Source organism: Coregonus clupeaformis, chromosome 35 (assembly GCF_020615455.1).
Source record: "Coregonus clupeaformis isolate EN_2021a chromosome 35, ASM2061545v1, whole genome shotgun sequence".
Lineage (NCBI taxonomy): Eukaryota > Metazoa > Chordata > Actinopteri > Salmoniformes > Salmonidae > Coregonus > Coregonus clupeaformis.
The window spans coordinates 10,005,382-10,028,305 of record NC_059226.1 but is presented as its reverse complement, the minus strand read 5'-3'; the positions used below and the strand labels follow the sequence as shown (position 1 = coordinate 10,028,305).

The following is a 22,924-nucleotide window of genomic DNA, read 5'->3' as shown; positions in this document are numbered from 1 at the left end:
AATGCAGCCAATCACAGCACAAACAAACAAAAATGGCAAACCATTAAAATCAGGGGCGTAATACGTGGCGCAATAACAAAGCAGGAAATCACCAAAGCTGACTAATGGGATGAAATTTCGGATCCCTTCCTCTATTGGCTGTGGGTTCTCTACTGTTCCAGTCTACTGTTCCAGTCATGTGCAGGGCAGATGGGGACTAGGACTGAGTCAGGTGCAGACATGAGAATATTTGGATTTGGCTGCTGAATTGATCTGTGATTATATTCAATATATACTTCAGAGGATTAAATATTATGATATCAAGTTATGTTATGAAAATGAAGATAGGCATGTTTTGTAAAGATTAAAAACAGCACAGCAATGGCAGTGAGTGATGGAGCAGAGTGTATAGTACTTCAATGTTTCTGAAACATCCTCCTTGAGCGAAGAGTTGTCATCTCTCCATCCATCCTCTCCTTCCTCCACAGGCAGTGAGTGTGTGGCCGAGTGAAGTGCTGACTGAGACTGACTGTTTGGTCTCATCTATAATGCATCCTCTGCCCCGGGACATGATGTGTGACAAATGACCTATTTCTGCACAGACCCCATAGGGCCCTTGACCTGAGGGTGCGTGTGTAGCTACATTTGTGTGTTCTGTGTGTGCTGTGTGTGTGTGTGTGTGTGTGTGTGGGGGGTGGGGGTATATACATAGTGGTTTGTTGTTATTCAATGGTTAATATGTGTGATTGTATTTTGTGTGTATGTAAAATGAATACTAATGTGTTTAGTGTGTTTGTGTATGAGGTTAGGAGTGTGTGTGTGCATGGTGTTGCATGATGTGACTCTCCCACAACAATGGTGTGTTTTCTGCCTTCCTCTCAGACTGACCTTGATGTGTCCTTAGATGTCTCCGCCTTGAAGAAATTATGGGGGAAGCCAGGAGGGATGGGAGTGATTATTGGCATTGACTGTTCAGGTGAGGCATCTGCATTTAATCTGTGGATGCTATTTTTGACATGGATGTATTCTGGAGGACGGTAGGTGAGTGCCCAGTATAAAGATATCTATCCATTTGTATCACTATGTGTGTTTCAATATTCTCACATTTGCATACATAAAACAAAGACATCGCTTGTGGATTAAGAGGCGGACAGTATGGAGTGTGTAGAGCGTAAGAGGACTGTGTGTGTGGTTTGTGTGTGTGTCTGTGTGTTCCGTGTGCATGTTTGTGTGCAAGTGTGAGTGATAATGCCCTGATGTAGAGCTACAGTCTGGCATGATGTTTACGATGTGCTTTAGATGTGGTAATGTATGTTCGAGGTATGCCTATATACATTTAGCCTAGATACTGAAGTTAATGTAAATGGAATGTAAACAGTGTTGTTAAAATACTACTTTCAGTTGTAGGCCATAGTATTTGTGGGTTTCAGGTTAAACGTGAGCATGGTTCTGGGGTGAACACCAACAGAACTGCAGAGTAAAGCTGGCTGCTCTAGGCTGATCTTAGCTGCTCCACTAAGGTTGAAGTAGATGCTAATTCACCACATAATTGCGTCAGCTTCCTGCTCTTTTGGCTCTCTGCCTCCCTCGCTCTCTGTTTGTTCCACTCCTCCATCCCTCCCTCCCTCTCTCTCTTCCTGTATCTCTCTTCCTCTCTCTGTTGCTTGTCCTGCAGCTCTCTCCCCAGCCCAGTCATGGGTTTGTGATAAGTGGGCCCCTGATATTTTACATAATTGCCTTTTGACATAGCAGCGGCCAATAGCTCAGAGCTGGATGATATGTAGCGGAGATGAATAGCATGAGGAAAGCACTTTAGCGTTAATAAGAGGGAGAGAGATGGGCCGCTGTCAGTCTGTCTTAACCCCGCCCCTCACTGTGTTCACTGTTCTGTCAAGCACTGACTCCAATTCTGTCTGTAACTGTATGTGTTTTGTGTCTGTCTGTGTGTGTGTGTGTGTGTGAGAGAGAGAGTATAAAGTGTGTGTGTGTGTGGTTGTGAACGTGTGGTCTGTCTTTTCTGTGTGAAAGTGTGTGTGTGAATAATTATGGTACTGTGTTTTGTGAGTGTCTGCTTGAGAGGCAGATTTTGTCATTCGGTGCTTGTGTGTTGTGTTTTCTGCTTTGTTTGCTGGAATAAAAGCGGCTCTTGGGACACAAAGGCCCAAATGGTCTTTTTAACTGACTGCAGCTTCCGGAGACTTGCAGTTCACACTTGTGTGAATAAACAGGCTTAATTGCGGTCCCCTCAATAGAAGGCACTGGTTGGCAGCAGGGGCAGGCTGCAGCTGAATCCTCCTTCGTGGGTAGGAGGAGAGGGCACCTCAAGCACCGGTTGTACAATCTCTAAGAATTGAAACAATCAAGCAGCGCTTTTAGCCTGAAAACCACTTTTGTATGGTTGTTCTACTGATTATTTTTCTATTTCTAGGGGGTATTCTCCTTCTCTCCAGTGGGAGGTGATTAGAAACCCTAAGTTGCAGGGAGTTGGGATTCTGAAGGCGCCCTCAGCATTCCTATTGATCACAACTCATAGCTGGCTTAGGTGTTGATTTGATTTGCTGTCTGCATAAAACCGTATGGAATGCATATTTGGTGGCACTGGGAGAAATGTATGCATTTTGCAGCTTTGCTTAATATGTATGTAAATTCACAGATTCTGGAAGTTGTCACTACCCTGGCTCACTGGGGGACTCTTGTATGTTAAGAGCCAGGGTTTAGCTCTTGTGTGAGTGTCTATGTTTTGCTTTCCTATGTTCTGTTCCTAGGTTGTGTGTTTCTATGTTCCGTGGTTCTTAATCAGAACGTGACGAGAATTCAGCTGTTGCTTGTTGTCTCTGGATTGGGAACCATATCTTAGGGCAGCCTTTTTGTGCAGACTCTGTGATTCAGGACTTGTTCCGTGTAGGTTTGTGTTTGTTAACCGAGGACTTCACGTTTGTTTTGTTGTTTTGTATTTTTGTATAGAGTGTTGCCTGTGCATCATTAAAGAAGATGTACGCGACCTACGCTGCGCCTTGGTCCACTCATTTCGACGATTGTGACAGAAGATCCCACCGGCATCAAAGGACCAAGCAGGCATGTCCTGGGAGCAGAGCAGCCTGGACTTCGGAGGAGATCTTGTCCCCGGCAAGGTCCTGGACTTGGGAGTGAAATCCAGGCCGGAATGGATCGCCTGTCCGGGGGAGGAGACGGTGGAGGCACGCCATAGAGAGGCAGCGGCGCCGCAACCGGTCGACGTCGGACAAGGAAGAGGGCAACCTCACAAATTTTTTTGGGGGGCACACAGCATGGACAGACCGCCCGAGGGCTGCTGGAGGCAGCTACAGGGGCGAGTTGGGGATTAGGAGAGAGGCCACCGGGTTTGGGGGGCTGGAAGGGGGAGGTTGGAGCCTAGAGGTACAGATGGGAGCCAACTCCCGTACTCCTGTGGCTAGGCAGCGTGAGACTGGGCAGAGTTCCGAGGTATGCGGAGCTGGGTTCAGGCCGCAAGTGGTCCGGCTGGTCAGTCCGATACGGCTGGGGGCGAGCACCACTTGCACGTGTGGGTGCTGGTGGGCATGCAGCCAGGACGGAGTGCCGGCTTCAACGCTCGTGGCCTCCTGTGGGACCCCTCCTCCCCGTCCCGGATATCTGCGCCAGTGTCACGTGCCATAGTGTGCCAGTAATGCAGTACACAGCCCTATACGTCCTGTGGGATGCCTCGGGCTACAGAGTGTGGAAAAATGGGCATTCAGCCAGGACGGGTTGTGTGCTCTTCGCTCCAGACCTCCAGTCTGGTCTCCACAGCCCGGTCCGGCCTTGTTCCTGCTCCCGCGCACCAAGCCTGTGGTCGCGGCATAACGCCAGTCCCGGTCCGGCCTGTTCCTGCCCCTCGCACCAAGACTGTGGAGGCGGCGTCGCCAGCCGTCGCCGGTCTGTTCCTGCTCCGCACCAAGCGCTCGTGGTGCACGTCGCCAGACCGGCCCGGCCTGTTCCTGCCCCTCGCACCAAGCCTGTGGTGCGGCTGGCCCCGGCCTGTTCTGCCCCTCGGCACCAAGCCTGTAGTGTAAAGCGGCCAGCCCGGCTCGGCCTGTTCCTGCCCCTCGCACCAAGCCAATGGTGCCGCGTCGCCAGCCCGGCCGGCCTGTTCCTGCTCCCCGCACTAAGCCCCTATGGTGCGCGTCGCCAGCCCGGCCCGGCCTGTACCTGCTCCCCGCACCGGGCCTATGGTGCGCCTTCCAGCCCGGCCCGGCCTGTTCCTTGCTCCCCGCACCAAGCCTATGGTGCGCGTCGCCTCGGCCCGGCCTGTTCTCTGCCCGCACCAAGCCTATGGTGCGCAAGTCGTCCAGCCCGGCCCGGCCTGTTCCTGCGCACGCCTGTGGTGGTGCGGCGTCGCCAGCCCGGTCCGGCCTGTTCCCTTCCGACGGTCGCGGGAATGCGCCAGCCCGGGGCCCCAAGCCTGCTCCCGGCACTCAAGCCTGTGGTGCGCGTGGGGGTCCGGGCACAACCTGTGCCTGTTTCACGGTGCCTGTTCGGGTACCGGTCCAAAGGCTCCCACACCGGAGCCTAAGCAATCGGTCCACGATGTCCAGTCCAGCTCCAGCCAGCGGGACCAGACCCAGGAGCCACGGGGTTGTTGAGGGTGGTGGTCACGCCCCGGAGCCGGGATCCGCTCCGAGGTGGGAATGCCCACCGGCCCCTCCTGTTGGGTTTATGTTGGCAGCAATGAGTCCGGCGCTTTGGGGGTACTGTCACACTCCTGGCTCGGGGACTATGTTGAGCCAGGGTGTTCGTTCTTTGTGTAGTGTCTATGTTTTCGTTTCCTATGAATTCTGTTCTAGGTTATGTGTTTCAAGGTTGACGGGGTGGTTCTCAATCAGAGCGCTACCGATGAATCAGCTTTTGTTGCTTGCTTGTCTCTGGGATTGGGAACCATACTTAGGCCTTTTTGTGCACTTGTGTGATTCGGTGGGATCTTGTTCCGCGTGTAGGTTTGTGTTTGTTAACGAGACTTCACTGTGTTCGTTTTTGTATTTTTGTACTCGTGTTGCCGGTACTCTATTAAAGAAGATGTACGCATATCACGCCTGCGCCTTGGTCCACTCATTTCGACGATCATGGACAGAAATACAATATTCATGTGATATAGATCAATTTCTCTCTTAGGTGGTGAAAATTGAATGCTGTAGTCTTTCTGCATTCGTATGAGATACAATTCTATATTTTTTATTTTTGCATCAATTTCATAGAAGAAAACCTGAAGGCTAGTTCAGCTATTAACGTTTTAGATTGATCATTTCATGGCACTCCTATTAATTGAATAATTTAGACACTTCTCTTTTCATGTCAGGTATGTCCAATGAGTGAAGCACTCTTATTCACATTCAAGTGCTGGGCCCCAAATGATATGAGGCTTAGATAAGCCAGTGTTAAGATTCATTGAAAATATGTACTTGTGAGTAAACAATGACCATTCTAATTCGGTATCCACATCACACTCCTATCAACCATACATGGAATTGCAAGAACAGGCACTACTACAGTGCATCAGCACACTCATGATAACTGTTGCTAGTTGCAAATGAGAAAATTATCATAAATAACAACAATTAGAAATGATAAAGGTGCTGTGCAAAATGCCTACATGGGGATATCAAATGTTAGTTTTTTAATATAAGTTGGTGATTGTTTTGTAGTTGATAAATGTCCAAAGCTTTTAGCAGTGTTCTACTAACTGAGAAACATCCCAGTACTTTGTTTCAACAGAATCATGGAATCTGGCCTGCGAATGGGCTCAGTTTCACATGATAATGGCAATGACATTAATGACAGAACAACCAGACGTCTGAATCAACTGTGAATTAAGTTCATAATGTGCTCACTTCCTGTACTAGTATTACATCACAAGATATCACAATACACGTTACACGTTGATTCAATTATCAACCCTTGGTTGCCTTATGACGCTGTAGTATGTATTAATGGATGCATGTATGAGTCTGTTTTGTGTGTGTTTGCGCGTGCCTGTCTGTGTGTGTTTGGGGGATGGATAGTGATGGAGCAGAGAGCCTCAGGTTAATAGTGGTCTCTCTACTGGGGTGAGCTCTGGGTGATGCAGGGTTTCATGATAACAGGGCTGAGGGGGTTACTGCTTTTAGGAATGGATCCACAATTAAATCAGCCCCTCTTTGAAATTACATTTGTTGATAATGGCTATTGGCCTAATTCAACCCCCACATGTATTATTTGGCATTTCTCTTGGGCTCTCTCTCTCCCTTTCTTCATCTCTCTTTCTCACTCTCTCACACAATCTCTCTCTCTCTCTCTCTCTCTCTCTCTCTCTCTCTCTCTCTCTCTCTCTCTCTCTCTCCGGCTAGTTCTCTCCCTCTGTCTGTCTCAATGTGTTGTCTCTGGGCTATTATTAGAGTAGACTGGCTGGTGGGAGGAAGACTGAACTTAGATGCCTCTTGTCATCTTTTTACTTATTGATTATATTCTGCTTTCCATGCTTCTGGATGAATGTGTGTGTGTGTGTGTGTGTGTGTGTGTGTGTGTGTGTGTGTGTGTGTGTGTGTGTGTGTGCGTGTGCGTGTGTGTGCGTGATTGATTGTGTGATTGTGTGATTGTGTGTGTTTTAGTTCAAGCCTGAGTGTTAATGTATTGTATCCTTCTGTGTTAATGTAGGCCATAGGTGTATAACATGTACTGTAAGTGCATTATATTTTTTCATGCCGTAGGAGTGTATACAGTCTACATTAATTGTGAATGTGCACACCCATTATATGTTCAAAAAGTCATTGTGCATTGTGTATTTCTTTGTGTGTGTGTGTGTGTGTGTGTGTGGGGGGGTGGTGAGTGCGACCACCCTTTCTGGTAAGGAACATGTTTTACTCTAAACCTCGTTAAATATAGATGGTTATTCATCTTCCATCCCGACCCGTCTGCCTTGGTATCCAGGGAGAAAACCTTCAATACACACAGCTCTTAGACAATCTCTCTCTTTCCTTCTTCTCCCTTTCCCTCTCTCTTTTCTCTGTCTTATCTGTCACATACAAACACCATCACTAAGACACAAAACTAAATGCAATAAGCGCAAGAGTGTGGGTGTTTCTTCAGCTCATTGTTATTCATATTGTGTGACAGTTCTGACTTTGAAGGCCCAGTGCAGTCAAAATTCTGTTTTTTATGATATTGTACAACAGCTGATGAAACTAACACTGTAAAAGTGTGAAAAAGTCAGTGTTATTTCCTGATAGTTGCTGGTTGAAAATACAATCTACACAGGATCTTCTAATCAGCAGGTTTGCATGGGTGGGGAATTTGGGCTTTCCATGGTGACCATGCGGTAAATTGGTTAATAGCCCAATAACAAAGAGAGTTCCAAACCTCTCTGTCAATGACAGTGTAATGAATACTCAGGGAGAAAAAGGTGTAGATTCACGCGCAGAGCGTGGCAGGTGTTTATTACGCCTTCGCAGAAGGCAGGAATCGTGGTCACAGGCAGGCAATGGTCATACACAGGTAGGCAAACAAAACTAGGACTGAAGGCTAAAACGGGTTCTCACGAACGAGCTAGGAAAAGGCTTAGTAGAGTCAAAACTAACAATACCTCACAAGGCACTAACAGAATGAACTGAACTAAATAAGGAGCTGATGAGACCAGGTGAGTAACTAACACAGGTGAATTCAATGAACAAAAATGAAAGACAGGGCTACGTTCAAGAACACAAAGAAACAGGGCTACGTTCAAGAACACAAGGTTGACTAAGAAAATCAATACAGAACCATACAGACAGCTAGTTTTCAGTTCCCCCCTCCCCACTCAAACTACTCCCAGACAGTCCTAGCTAAATTCTTGCTTGAGAAATAGTAATTAGTGATTTTTGCCCATTTTAATGGAAATCTATTACAGTAAGGTACATAATTGTTACCCAGAAATTATTTGATATTGATATAAAAACAACTGCATTGGGCCTTTCAAAAAAGTGTAATAATTTAAAACACTTGTTTTCACTGTCTCAAATGTTCTCCCTCCACTGTTTCTAATGGAAGTCGTAACATGACTTTGGTCTAAATAGGATTTAATGAAAGAGAGAAAATAGAACTCCAAAATAGACGCCACAGTCAGTCTGAGAAGAAATACGATCATGATTCTTCGATGTCCATGCTCTTCAACAGCACCCCCACGGTATTCTCTTCCCCCTCTCCATCTTCCACCTTTTCCTTCTCCTTCTCCTCTCATCAGTCCCTCTCCATCCCTCTCTCCCACGCCGATCTCCCCAGCTCCAGTAATAGGAGACTTGAAATCAATAGCACATTAGTCTGGCCGGAAACTCCACTGGAATTAAATATGAATGACTGAGATTGCAGCTCTAGCTACCTGCTACTGGGAGAGAGAGCGAGCGAGAGAGGCATATGGCCCATGGGGGATATGGGGTTTAGCTGAGTTCTCTCCATACAGACCCATTCTGCTAGCCAGCCCCATACTGAAATTACTGGGGTGTCTGTTGTCTTGTTTGGTTGAGAAGCAGTGTGCAGTGATTTGTTGTTGTTTACTAGGATATCTTTCAGCCCATCATAGGCTAATCATTAAAGTGACATACATTTTTGTACCAATATTGTTTAGGATGGTCATTTAGTGCTCTGTACTGAACAAGGGCTTTGGCATAGTTGGACAGAGTGAACAGTAAAAGGGCATGTCACAAAGAGGCGACGGCTAAGGAAGCAAGAAGAATCCGCCAGCCCCGCCCATCCTCCCGTATCAGAGGCAGCGGAGGCAACAGCCCCATTTAAATATGAAAGAGCCCTGTTTAGTTATGAACAGATTGCATCTTACATTTTCAACATTACCTCTGAGTACAATGTGCTCTCCTTTAGGGCTGAACGATTAATTGCATTCGCGATAATATCGCGATTTGACTGAACGCGATTTTCTAATCGCAACGTGCGCGATTTGAGGTGGTCACGTGACGCGACTTTTCATGCTGTCCAGCGCAATGGCCTCTTGCTCGACGGAACAGTCAGAAACTGACACAGCTGATACTTTAATATCGAAGAGGAACAGCACGTCGGTGGTGTGGAACTATTTTGGTTTTAAAAAAGAAGATGCTGAGCAGCGTCAGGTGTTGTGCAGAGCATGCCGTGCTCCGATTGCTACTTCACGGGGTAACACTACAAACCTGTTTCAGCACTTAAAAAAATACCACAAATCAATGCATGACAGTTGTATGACCAAAATGCCGAGCATCAGTGCGCGAGACAAGCCAAATACCTCAAGACAGGGATCACTGACAGAAATGTTCGAAAGTGTCACTCCGTATGAACGTAATTCAAAACGGCACGGAGAAATCACTCGGACAATAACCGAGTTCATAGCCAAAGATATGATGCCTCTCAGCACGGTGACCAAGCCTGGGTTCATGGCATTAATACATACGCTTGATAAACGTTACAGTATACCCTCCCGCACATACTTCAGTCAGACTGCCATACCGGAGCTGTACAAAAGTGCAAAGAGAAAGTCGCCGCGGAACTTAAAACGGTGGAGTTTTTTGCTAGCACTACTGATATGTGGTCAAGCCGCACAGCTGAGCCGTACCAGAGTCTTACAGTCCATTTTATTGATCAGAACTGTTGGATAAGTATGGCTGGCAGTGCCATACTCGTAGTGAACTTTAGTCTGTGTGGTGTGTTATTGTTGTGTACTTGAGATAAGTGAGGCTCATCTATTTTATATTATAATATTCAAATCGTTTATAAAAAATAGTTTGTCTAAATTAAAAGTGCATTTCTCATTTTTTATTTATAACTTTATTTACTTTGATTTTACAAAATATTTTCAAAGCAAATTCCTTGTTTCAGTTGTGTGAAATGTTACTGACTTGGGAGCAGTAAGATACATACAATTTAAAATTATTTTTTTCTTAAGACTGTACCTTTTGCACACAGTGTTTACAAAGTTCATGCCTTTGTTTAAATTATTTAAATGCACAGTGGCAAAGCCACAGATGTTTCTGTAATGAGCAGTTCAATAAAAATGTCATTTATTTCAAGTCATACATGTTTGAATTTAATTCTAACAAATAGACCCAGCCTATGGGAAAGAACATTTCACACTAAATGTATATACTATTGTGTTGGTCATATTTAAATCATTCATTATGTTTTGTAGGGGAAAAAGGATAAATAAATTAAATCGCATATTAAATCGCAATCGCAATATTGGGGGCAAAAAATCGCAATTAGATTATTTTCCAAAATCGTTCAGCCTTACTCTCCTTTCATCAAGCTTTCACATCCATTCTGTGCACTCTCCTAGAAACACTCTCCATATATTTCCTTATTGTGTCGAGCACCATTTGAATTCCCTAATTTAATATTGTGAAATTAAATTAGTTCCTTTTGCACAGAATGTCTAGATTGTTGACTATGGAAAGCGTATTATGTGTGGGTGTAAGGTGCAGCTTGCTGGGTGGATGGATACACTAGAGGTAGGGTGTGGTTAGGCAGAAGCAGACAGAGTGTCTGCTGGGTATACTGTAGGGGATTGGGGGAGCCGTTGCCCCCAGTCAACTAATGCTCTGTGATCATCTAAAGGTAGATGTTTTTAGGAAGTGTATTTTATCCCATCAGAGATGAAGCAGTTGGTTTGTGACAGATGGAGTGATATTGTTCCCCTGTACGGCCCAGAAGTACAACCCCTCCCTCTCTCTCTCTATGACAGATGTAGGGGGAGGAACACAGCCCACTTCTCTTTTCTTTACATTGATTTGGGTGCTTGAACCCTTAGGGACTGGGAGTGGGTGGTGGTAATGGGGATGGGGGTTTAGTCATTTCCTGCTAGTCAGAGAAAATAATCTATAGAGGGTACAGTCGAAGGAATCATAAACACATGCATACATTATACTGTATCACAATCTGCATGTCCTCCACCATGAAACACACTTCAACAAGGCTGGCTTGTGGTAGGCATTATTGGGGGTGGAACTGTGGATATCCACATAAATCTTGGTTAGTGTGACAGCGATGCAAGCAGCCATGCATGTAATGAAGGCAGGAGAAAGTGGAGCCTCTACTGCTGCTGCTCAGATTGGTGCTTTTGACGCCTCAACCGCAATTTCGCAAACATGTCTGCAACACCAACCAACATATACTGAAGGCTACACTACAGCTCTAGGTAGTTGGACATACTCTGTACCCTCTGTGTGTATACTGAGTACTAGTGCACTGCATTTTGAAATAATTTAGCTAGCATCAGGATTTACTTTGTTAAATGGCTCTCTGTCTTTTAGCCAAATCTGCTGAGTGGGAGTACAGAAGTGGAGGGATGTGTACTGGCAACTGGAGGATATAGATTTCTGTATTCTACAGTAATTAACCAGATTTGAAAGGATTTTAGCAGTGATTACCCCCCCGTCCCCCCCGTCCAGTGGGGGTGACAGATGCGGCCTAGTGCTGCACCTCTCCTCCAGCTCCCTGGAGGGGAAAGGGTCGCTCCAGGGGTAGAGGTTAGCACAAACACTCTCCTGAAGATGCAACGTGTTGATGCCTTTCGAGCCACATAATCAAATAAGCATCTGCCTGCCCCTCAGTAGAGGACAGCAAGAGATACTACTGCATATTAGCTTTAACATGATTGATTATAGCTATTGTCATGTTGGGTAATTCCTTCATCGTCAGTGTTAAGCTTGTGAAGGTGATTGTGGACCTTATACCATTATGTCATCCTTGGTAACACTTTACTTATAGTCAACAGGTGTAATGCTTTATTACTTGTTATAGACATGTGAGCCTATATAGTGTCTTATTTTGCATAATTTATTTGAATTTTTTGTTTATTGCTTTAGTTTCATACATGTAGTCAATCATACAGAATCTCTGTATATTGATAAAACCTCTTATCGTCTCTCTTTTTAGCATGTAATTTACACATGTTTGTTTTCCTGCCCCGACGTGTGGGTTGCTAAATTGTGAGAGCTTTCATATGCAAAAACACTAGAGGTTTGTTCTTCCTTTTCCCTCCCTCAGCACTTAATATCATAAAAGCCTTTTTATGGCTGCTGAAGTAATGTCCTGGAGCTGGGCCACAGTGAGCAAGTGGCTAATGATTTTAATGGGACCCCCCCCCCCCGGGCCGATAGGGAGAGGTAGAGGGGAGGGGGTGGAGAGGGGTCATGCTCTGGGCATGGGCACGTGGTGGGCGAGCAGGTGGATGACGGGCAGCTGAGGAGTGGATTCTGGGGGGGGAGGGGAGGTGACATCCATTTTGGAGGACTTTTGGGGTTGCGAGAAACCCCTGAAATATAAGCTAAGCCCATCTGGAAGTGAGGTGGGGGCTGTTGTGTGAAAGAGATCTAGTGGGTGGTGTCTGACACTCTCTCTTTTGTTCTTTGGTAATGCAGCAGGGCTGGAAGGGGTGGGGGGCTCTCTCGGCTGTGGGGGAGGGGCAGCAACTCAAACAATAGTGCCGGTCTAGGAATTGAAAGCCTTCGATGAACAGAGGAGGGCTAAGGAGAGAACAGAAGGAGGCTAGAGAGGTGAGGATGGAAGAAAAGATCAGGAGTAGGTACTGTCCACTTATAGTATTAATCAGTGCTATACGAACAAACACAATGCAAGGGCACCACAATGTCACTGCCAAACAGACGAGCGCTTCATTAAATTGTTGATTATTTGTGTATTTGTATTGTATTTGCTAGACATTCTACTGCAGTGTTGGAGCTAGTAACATAAGCATTTCACTGCACCTGCTATAACACCTGCAAATCTGTGCACGCGAATAATAAACTTTGATTTGATTGGATACTGACATTTAATTCCCAAATATGACATCAGTGTGATATTTATAGATTTGTCTCTATGCGTGATTGTAGCATTGTAGTGTGCAAGATGCTTTATGTAATATCCAATTAAATGTCAAATTAATCATGTGTTCTGACTTACCAAGGGGAAAGAGTATCATGATGATGTACATTGTCTAGTTTGTCTGGTTGTCATGATGGAAGCTCATAGTGATCTACATTGTCTGGTTGTCATGATGGAAGCTCATAGTGATCTACATTGTCTGGTTGTCATGATGGAAGCTCATAGTGATCTACATTGTCTGGTTGTCATGATGGAAGCTCATAGTGATCTACATTGTCTGGTTGTCACGATGGAAGCTCATAGTGATCTACATTGTCTGGTTGTCATGATGGAAGCTCATAGTGTTCTACATTGTCTGGCTCATTGGCTCTTGACCACCTGAGAAAACACAATTGAAAACCATGTGATAACTATTAATGTATGCATTAACCATTACAAATACCATACCTAGGCTCTCACAATCTCTAATGCACACATGTCGCCTTGGAAGGAGAGGTAAGGCAATACTCTTCATTTTTCATTTTCAGGACAACCATGGTAGAGAAAGGGCTAGTGTGGGCATTGTAGTGGAAGCAGTGGACCTACACATAGAGGAGAGAGAGAAATTGAGATTAATTTGTCTTCATTAACATGGTCTCTGGCCCAGACTCCTGCCTGCTGTTAGCAATGAGCCTGCCTGCTACCCTGCTCTGCTCTGAGAGACTGGTTCCATGCATACACAAATCCCCAAGATGTCTGTCCTTCCTCTGCTACAGCCCAGCCCCAGCCTCTGTCTGTCACACAAGGTTAATTTATCCCTCCCAACCCTCTCTCTCTCTCTTTCTCACACTCTTTCTCCCACTCCCTCTCTCTCCGTCTCTCATTTTTCATAAACCTCCATACACCCCATTATTCATCTGCCATCTTGCAGATAGAGCAGAGCGGGAGCTGAGTACCTGCACAGGCAGGCTGCTTTCCCTGGTGCTGAATTGGTGGACCATTGGGCAGAGGGAGAGTGAGGAGGGGTGGGGGCAGGGTTGCAGCAGGCAGCTCTATTTGGTTATACTTTGCAGATGGAGGAGATGGGGGTGGGGAATGAAGGCAGACAGAGAGGAGGGAGTGGTTTTACAGTAAATTGACAAGTGGTTCCTGTGGAGAAGGGTCGATAAGAGAAGGAGAGAAGGATGGAGAAAGAGAGGGAGAGAGAGATACATAAAACAATACTTACCTTACTATCTCTGACTTTGCTGAGAGCTACTTTGAGGAAGAATGTACTTACTATGACTGTGACATGTGGTTGTCCCACCTAGCTATCGTTAGATGAATGCACTAACTGTAAGTCGCTCTGGATAAGAGCGTCTGCTAAATGACTAAAATGTAAATGTAAAATGTAAATACAATAATGCATTGATTCATTTCCCATTTAGTGTTACCTGCTAATTTCAATTTGAGATGAAAGATGGATCAGTTATAAGACATGTAATCAGGGACAACCCTGCGGGGCCACATTGTGTCCTGAACTTTGTTGTAGCTCCTTTAGATTTGCTTTATTGTAAGTAATTGGATTACATTTGAAAGGAGGCCACCTCCCTTGGTTCTTAAGACCAACGTTTGTTATCTATCTACTGAAAGGCTACAAAGAAACATAACACTACAATCAGAGTCTGTCACTACAGTACTAGCTAGCTCCGTTGAGAACCATGAACCACGAATCAGAAATCAGAAAGAATCATGAATCCGAAGACCCGCCTTTCTTAGAGAAGAGCCTTGGGCCCTGCCCTTTTTCCCACAATCATGGTGAACATCGCCCTCTGCTGGTCAACAGTTATTAAAGCACACTTGCTGAATGGAGAGGCAGCATTCTGTCTTCTGGCTGATGTGGGAAATGTGATACAGTATATTACATAGACTCCCTCCAAGAGGGGATAATGGAATAAACTTGAGCATGATATGAATGTGAGGTAAACATATGATGCTGCTGTAGAGATACACCCAGAGAAACTAACTGTTTGAGGGGATGGGCATTTGATCATAATACATTTTCATCGCAAATATGAACACACTATCCTTGTGTAGTGTGAAGAGTATTCTAATGTACACAACATGATTGAGGTAGACAAATGCTTTAAAAGGTGTAAATTAGCACACCACAATGTAGCACCACTGATTTATAGGGCCAGTACACATCCTCTTAGATAGACCTTGTAGGCGCATGCGAGACAGAATTAACAGGATTAGATGTACTTAACCAAATGACGAATGAAATGGCTCCCTCCCTGGTAAAAAGCAGATTATTTTTTCATCAATTGGATTAGATGACCGCCGGGTGAGGAAAATAGTAATCAGACCACAGTCATCTGTCTGGTTGACACAGACCTAGGCCTATTGGCTCAAAAAGCCTAGCGGTTGAACAGTAGGCTATAAACCTATTTAATCCCTAGCCGGCTAGCCTAGTACTTCACAACCCTACCTGCTCTCTTGATAGCATTGCTTGATAGCCTTCCATACTCTTCAACCTCCTTGACCTAAAACATATTGACCTTGTTCAGGTGCCACCTGCCTGCTGTGTTGCACCTGCCTACTTGCATCACTGCAGATTTCCCAGTTCACCAATGGGTGCATAGTAAAAAAATGTTTGGCCTACGGCAGATCCATATCCATATTATAGGCCTATAATGTATTCCGTGTGATTTATGAATTTATGCATTCATTGTAGTGTTTTGCGTTTGTTTTGACAGATAGCTAGGCTACCAAACTGTCAACAGGTGACACACCTACGTGCTTTGACATGTTTTTCATTTGGTATACATGTTGAACTAAAGTAGGTCTCGCTGTTCAGCAAACTTCCTCAATTTTCACACTGTAATGAAACCCTAACTGTTGAGGATATGGGCCATTCTCCGGCGTGTGACAGCGTCACTGAAACCGGTCAGGTGAGAATTTTGAATGCACTGCGGACGATCCCACACAACACAACCTTGTATTTATGCTCCCAACCACTAGGAGGACCACTGGGATAGGCACCGTGTCGTGGTGGTATAAGGAAGCGAACTCCAGCAGGACAATAACAGTATCGAAGTACAGGAGAGAGAGAGAGAATAGTTCGAAGAGTACACTACATGGGGACGCGAAATGGCATCTTCAACCAGCGAGAGGAGGGCATTTGCTCACAAAATTAATCGGTGAGACTCAAATTTATATGTACTCAGTAGGACAGCTAGTTCGCGTGACATGACGGACAGACCGGATAGTGCAGGATTTGGGGGTATCACCTGACCGTAAACCGCGCAGACTGAATAGGAACTGAGACAGACGGAGGCGAGTCTATTGTTCAGCATATGGACGTCAAATTAAATGTGAATTTATCATTCACCCTGCCATTGTTTAGAAAACGAAATCTATTTTTCATACCTTGAGATTGTTACTTTGTTGCACACACAGACAGAACTAGATCACAGCAATCATTTTGCTAGTAGGCTGACACTCGAGCCATCAAACGTGTTGGCTACTAGTTACCTAAATTACTTTATTTGACATTATCTTACGGAGCCCCAAGTAAAACGGATATAAAACTATAATTAGTAGTTATCTAGTCATACTAGCTATTGAAATTCGCTTTCCCGTCGACCTGTGGGATAACAAGACGTGGGTTAGGTTACACAAATATTGTTGCACTGCAAATGAACTCTGCTTGATACTCTGTGCTGTCACTCCTAGTTCAAGTCATACTGTGTAGAACTCTTTCTGGGGGTAGTTCTGTAGATGGAACTGAAAAGTCTAGCTCTTATGGAGTTCTGCTCTACAATGAAAACAGAAGTAGGCAAGATGGAGTCCCCCTTTTCCTGTGGGAAAGTAAAGTATCTTTATTATTATCCACAGAATTAGATCAGACCTATAGCTGTAATATCACCTTGCAAGACATGCTGCATTTTCCAGGTCCACCATTGTTGAGTTGAGTTCATACTTGTGTTCATCAAAGCCTTGATCAGGGAACTGCATGCTAAGCAATTGATTGCGTGGTGTAAGGTGGGTGGGTATATGGGAATAGGCAATACATGGTAGGACATGCTAATAGCAGGTGTCCCCCCCACACACACACACACACTTTCAGAATAAATGCACTAGCCTAGCTGTTCACCTTGCAGCCTTCATGTAATCTTCATAGAATCGTCTGAGAACCTCCTTCATGTTATGGGTGAGTGGCCCTTGGAGGCTACTGATAGCAGACTGGATATTTGATAAGAGATGTCTATCAGCATCACAACATGCAGGTAAACATGTCACATCAAAACCAACAGGGAGGAAATCTCAATAACATCTTGGAATGTCAGCAGTCCAGTACGAAACAGTCAACAACACCACAACAGGCCCATACCTTATATCTCGTATTAGGACTTTCTGACTGGCCCATACCAGACTTATTATACTCACCATGGTATGTCTGCATATTTCTCAGTCTCACATGATTATTATATTGAGTTAGCCTAGCTAATGGTGAATAGTGCTGTTCCCTCTGAATGTTGACTGGTAGCCTACTAGTTCAAATTGTATCAGTTAATCTACTACTAGGCTATAGCCTAACCTAGTAGTAACTGAGTAGAGTGCTGGATTCTACAGCTTAGGCCTAATCATTGCTACAGTTTCTCCTCTCTCCCCAACTCTGTTATCATCCAGTCCTCCCTCTCTCCCTCTCCTCAGTGGGAGCCAGTCCATTGTATCGGTTCAGGATGCAGGAAAGGGTGTGACGGGGTGTTCCACCTATTGCCCTTGGAGGCGATAGCTTTCCTTTATCCTGTTTAAAGTGGGGATTGGAAAAGGTAGCACATTTAACGGCAGAATAACACTATCCCAAACATATTGTTGTGATAGTGTTATTCTGCCGTTTCCAATCCGCACTTTAAACAGGATAAAGGAAAGCTATCGCCTCCAAGGGCAAAAGATTGTTGTAGAGTTCCAGCTTGAAAGGGTTGTGTGATTTTGGGGTAGCAGAGTTATTTCTGAGAGATGGGGAGGGGCGGGTGTAGTATGTCATGGGGAGAAATTACATTTGAGGGTCTCCTTTTGAAGCAGAGAGCAGTAGCATTTAATGTGTGGAATGAAGACATAGTTTGTCGATAGCGACCGTGACCAGGGAATTTCGGAAGCCCTTGCATCTGTGGGTGTGTTGTGTGTGTGTGTGTGTGTGTAACTGTGCGTGTAACTGTGTGTGTGTGTGTGTATCTATGCATGTCTGTGTGTGAGAGAGAGTCTGAGAGATTGAGTTGGCCAGTCCGTTATAAATTTGTGGAAGAGCAGCTGCATACTGTCTCTCAGAGGATTGGGGGCCTAGTTTGGCTTTGTCCCCCTCGCTAAGCCTCCCATTTGCTATTGGTCCATAAAGGCCCAGGCCAGGGGTAGAGAGAGAGTTATGGCGCTCTGCCTGGTTTCTGTACTAGGCCCAGCCACCTCTCTTCTCTTCTCCCACAGATCCGGCTTGACTCCCATTCACAACAGCTGTTGGCATTCAGCACTGCTACTGGTACCAGCTGCTGGGGACTGGGTAGTGGGGACAGAATGGATGGAATACATGGGCTGCTCACATCTGATAAGAAGTCAAAACTGGAAAGCTATTATGAAATCTAAGGCAGGCACATAATTATGTATAAAACACATCTAGCATGACATCTGGGAGTAGGCTAACTGTAGCCTACATATTCATAGTGGTTTAAAGCAGCAATAGGCAAAATGTAATAGGTTTAACTCTGGGTTATCTGCAGCAAGGGTTTTGTTTAGCCTATGTAAATTGGCCTATTTGCATGTGCATGATAATAGTGAGGCAATTAGATTTTTGGCACCTCGCAGGAGAGATTTTAGCTGAGTATTTCTTGGATCTAGATTATGGAGCATATGAATCTGAGCCTCACACATGCAAGTTTGGTCATCAAATCAGTTGTACTCAAGTTAACCGTCTTTATCCACTGACAGAATGATTGCTATTCTGGTATTTATTATGTCTAGACTTGTTTCTGTTTGGCTTCCTGAGGATACAGCTGTGAATGAAAAACGGTTTTTCCCATGTTTGAGCATAACTGTACTCTACCGTTTCCTGTCTGTCTGTCTCTGTCAGGACGGTGGCTGCAGAGGTCAGGAAGCAGGTATCCAGAGAGTATGGCTCCCCTCAGCTCTCCAAGAAACGAGGAGCACACCAACCTGTAAGTCACAGTGTGTTTAAGCTTTTGTGTCTTTGTTTTTAGGTATGTCACCTTATCTTTGGTCAAAGATGAGGATGGAATGTGTATTGTTAAGTTGAATTTACTGCTTTGGAAACAAACAACTTCTTAAGGAGGTCATCAACCACTTCTGAGGATGTCATCTATTTGTGCATTATAAGGCCAGCTCCGCAGTGCTCTTACTGAAGTAGAGCCAGTGTCTATGTAAACTCAGCAAAAAAAGAAACGTCCCTTTTCCAGGACCCTGTCTTTCAAAGATAATTTGTAAAAATCCAAATAACTTCACAGATCTTCATTGTAAAGGGTTTAAACACTGTTTCCCATGCTTGTTCAATGAACCATAAACAATTAATGAACATGCACCTGTGGAACGGTCGTTAAGACACTAACAGCTTACAGATGGTAGACAATTAAGGTCACAGTTATGAAAACTTAGGACACTAAAGAGGCCTTTCTACTGACTCTGAAAAACACCAAAAGAAAGATGCCCAGGGTCCCTGCTCATCTGCGTGAACGTGCCTTAGGCATGCTGCAAGGAGGCATGAGTACTGCAGATGTGGCCAGGGCAATAAATTGCAATGTTCGTACTGTGAGACGCCTAAGACAGCGCTACAGGGAGACAGGACGGACAGCTGATCGTCCTCGCAGTGGCAGACCACGTGTAACAACACCTGCACAGGATCGGTACATTTGAACATCACACCTGCGGGACAGGTACAGGATGGCAACAACAACTGCCTGAGTTACACCAGGAACACACAATCCCTCCATCAGTGCTCAGACTGTCCACAATAGGCTGAGAGAGGCTGGACTGAGGGCTTGTAGGCCTGTTGTAAGGCAGGTCCTCACCAGACATCACCGGCAACAACGTCGCCTAGGGGCACAAACCCACCGTCACTGGACCAGACAGGACTGGCAAAAAGTGCTCTTCACTGACGAGTCACGGTTTTGTCTCACCAGGGGTGATGGTCGGATTCGCGTTTATCGTCGAAGGAATGAGCGTTACACCGAGGCCTATACTCTGGAGCGGGATCGATTTGGAGGTGGAGGGTCTGTCATGGTCTGGGGCGGTGTGTCAGCATCATCGGACTGAGCTTGTTGTCATTGCAGGCAATCTCAATGCTGTGCGTTACAGGGAAGACATCCTCCTCCCTCATGTGGTACCCTTCCTGCAGGCTCATCCTGACATGGCCCTCCAGCATGACAATGCCACCAGCCATACTGCTCGTTCTGTGCGTGATTTCCTGCAAGACAGGAATGTCAGTGTCCTGCCATGGCCAGCGACGAGCCCGGATCTCAATCCCATTGAGCACGTCTGGGACCTGTTGGATCGGAGGGTGAGGGCTAGGGCCATTCCCCACAGAGATGTCCCAGAACTTGCAGGTGCCGTGGTGGAAGAGTGGGGTAACATCTCACAGCAAGAACTGGCAAATCTGGTGCAGTCCACGAGGAGGAGATGCACTGCAGTACTTAATGCAGCTGGTGGCCACACCAGATACTGACTGTTACTTTTGATTTTGACTCCCCCCCCCCCTTTGTTCAAGGACACATTATTCAATTTCTGTTAGTCACATGTCTGTGGAACTTGTTCAGTTTATGTCTCAGTTGTTGAATCTTGTTATGTTCTTACAAATATTTACACATGTTAAGTTTGCTGAAAATAAACGCAGTTGACAGTGAGAGGACGTTTCTTTTTTTGCTGAGTTTATATATATATACGAGTGTGTCAAAAGTAGATGACATGTAGGCTTAATCACTCATATTATCCATCTCTTTTCTTGGCTCACTATCTCGGTGTGGCCTGTAGCTTGTGTGGTCCTGGTGGAATAGATGAGGTGTATGAATATAATGCTTCTCCGGGGCTGCGTTCAGTACATAAAAACCGTTCAATTGAACGGAAACGGTGTTGTACTGAACGACCAGTTGAAATTCGGGTAGGGGTTGGGTTGTGTTTTCAAAATGCACCGCTGCCTTTTAAATATGTCACTCATTGCTTCAAACCACACCCCGGCACACCCACCGAACTGAGCAAACGTATCTGTCTTTTCAAGAACGTACAAGAATGTTTTGGGAAAACGTGTCGTTCAGTACAAACTGTTCCGCAAACGTTCAAGTGAACTGAACGCATTGATTGTTAAGAAGGTATTGATTGTTAAGTTGTGTGTTATTGATTGATTGGTTGTCAGGTGCCGCTGACAGAGGTGGTGGAGCCTGTGGACTATGAGGAGTATGTGAGTAGCCACGCCCCTGGGGCGGAGCCTGGCCCCCTCAGACAGCTGATGGAGTTCCCCCCAGACGACCTGGAGCTCCTCCTGCAGGACAGAGAGTGTACTACACTGGAGCCCCCTCTGCCCGAGGAGTGAGTCCGCTAACATACACATACTATGTACATTATGTACAGTACACACACCAGTGTTTCCCATAGCATTATGTCCCCTTGCTTAGCTCTGTTAACACCTGCCTAAAATAGTTTGGCTTCAATGGATTTCAAATGGCAATTTTGGAGCCAGGGGCCTGGATGTTGCGTTGAATTCAATTCCTTTGTGCCCCGCCAAGAAAATAATCTAGAGGGAAAGACTGACACACACATGCTAGCTCACATAACTAGGACATATTGACACACTTTACACAGCATTATCATGCTACTGGACAGGCAGAACACCCTGTACCTTTCCTATGCCATTGTAATATTTATGTCATACTATATAATTAATGTGTTATTTCTACAGCACATTTGACCCAAGAGTGAGAGATGCCTTGGGTGTCTACACAGATGACTGGTTGATCATTCAGAGGAAGTGAGTGTCCCTCTATCATGTGTTCCATGCCTCCCTCATTTCCATTCCTTTATCCACATTGATTTACAATCGATTTGTAGCATTGGTGGCCATGATGTACATTATCTCTGTGATTACAGATGAGGATAATGTATTTTGTCATGTCTGTAGGTATCAGCGTTACAGTACAACCCACACCCCCCATAACTCTGAGCGACAGAGGGAGAGGCAGCGAGGGCTGGTTAAGCAGACCTTTGAACTGGACGAGGCTGCGGCCGCTGACCGCCAGGACGACCAAGACGATGCTAAGCGGCGGTCAGTCTCTCTGGATGACACGCCCCGGGGTAGCTGGGCCTCCAGTATCTTTGACCTGAAGAACTCGTTGCCGGACGCCCTGCTGCCCGCGGTGCTAGAGCGCACGGCTGCAGAGGACATGGACCGCCGCAACGCTGAGGCCCGCATGCAGGGGCGCCACCCTGACCTGCTGGGGCTCTTCCCTCCTCCCGACGAGGTCTGTCCCAAATAATATTCAGATTATCTATACACTATTCACTTCTATTCAGCTCAGTTGTCTGTCAGCATCAGTTGCTAAAGTGCTAGCCGACTTTGTGTAGAATAATATAGCTATAACTTAGAAGCCTACGGAAACTATATTAGAAAGTTAATTATCATACAAAAAAAATATTATATTGCTAAAAATCAGGGCAGTTCCACCAGAGACATTGAAGCACATCTATGAAATGGATGTTCAATATCATGGCCTACTTCTCAGCCATGTGACCATCTGTTTGCCTCTCTTGCCTCGTTTTTTACAATGTTGGAATCATGGAAATAGAATGATTATTCTAATTCCATAGTTAGAATATATTAGTGGGCACTTTGAATACAGTGTTGTTTGACATGACAACAAATGAAACTGCCAGGGAGGAGTTATTGTGACAGGGTAGGAACCAAAGTGTTGATACAGTGCATTCGGAAAGTATTCAGACCCCTTGACTTTTTCCACATTTTGTTACGTGACAGCCTTATTCTAAAATGGATTAAATTGTAATTTTTTCTCATCAATCTACACACAATATACCCCATAACTACAAAGCAAAAACCGTTTTTTAGATTTGATTTCTCCAGATTTATTAA

At 45.3% G+C, this 22,924-nt stretch overlaps 1 protein-coding gene across 6 annotated transcripts in view; it reads left to right on the top strand.

The window, feature by feature from the left end:
* Positions 1 to 15,829: 15,829 nt before the first annotated feature.
* The window catches only part of LOC121550839 (dedicator of cytokinesis protein 7), a 44,067-nt gene continuing 36,972 nt past the window's right edge, over positions 15,830 to 22,924 (top strand). For all 6 annotated transcript variants that reach the window (XM_041863216.2, XM_041863217.2, XM_041863213.2 and 3 more), the window contains exons 1-5: positions 15,830 to 15,983; positions 18,908 to 18,992; positions 21,197 to 21,369; positions 21,740 to 21,808; positions 21,959 to 22,298. In XM_041863216.2, coding sequence (XP_041719150.2) covers positions 15,934 to 15,983; positions 18,908 to 18,992; positions 21,197 to 21,369; positions 21,740 to 21,808; positions 21,959 to 22,298 — 717 coding nt within the window. In that variant the 5' untranslated portion in view covers positions 15,830 to 15,933. The remainder of the gene's footprint in view (positions 15,984 to 18,907; positions 18,993 to 21,196; positions 21,370 to 21,739; positions 21,809 to 21,958; positions 22,299 to 22,924) is intronic.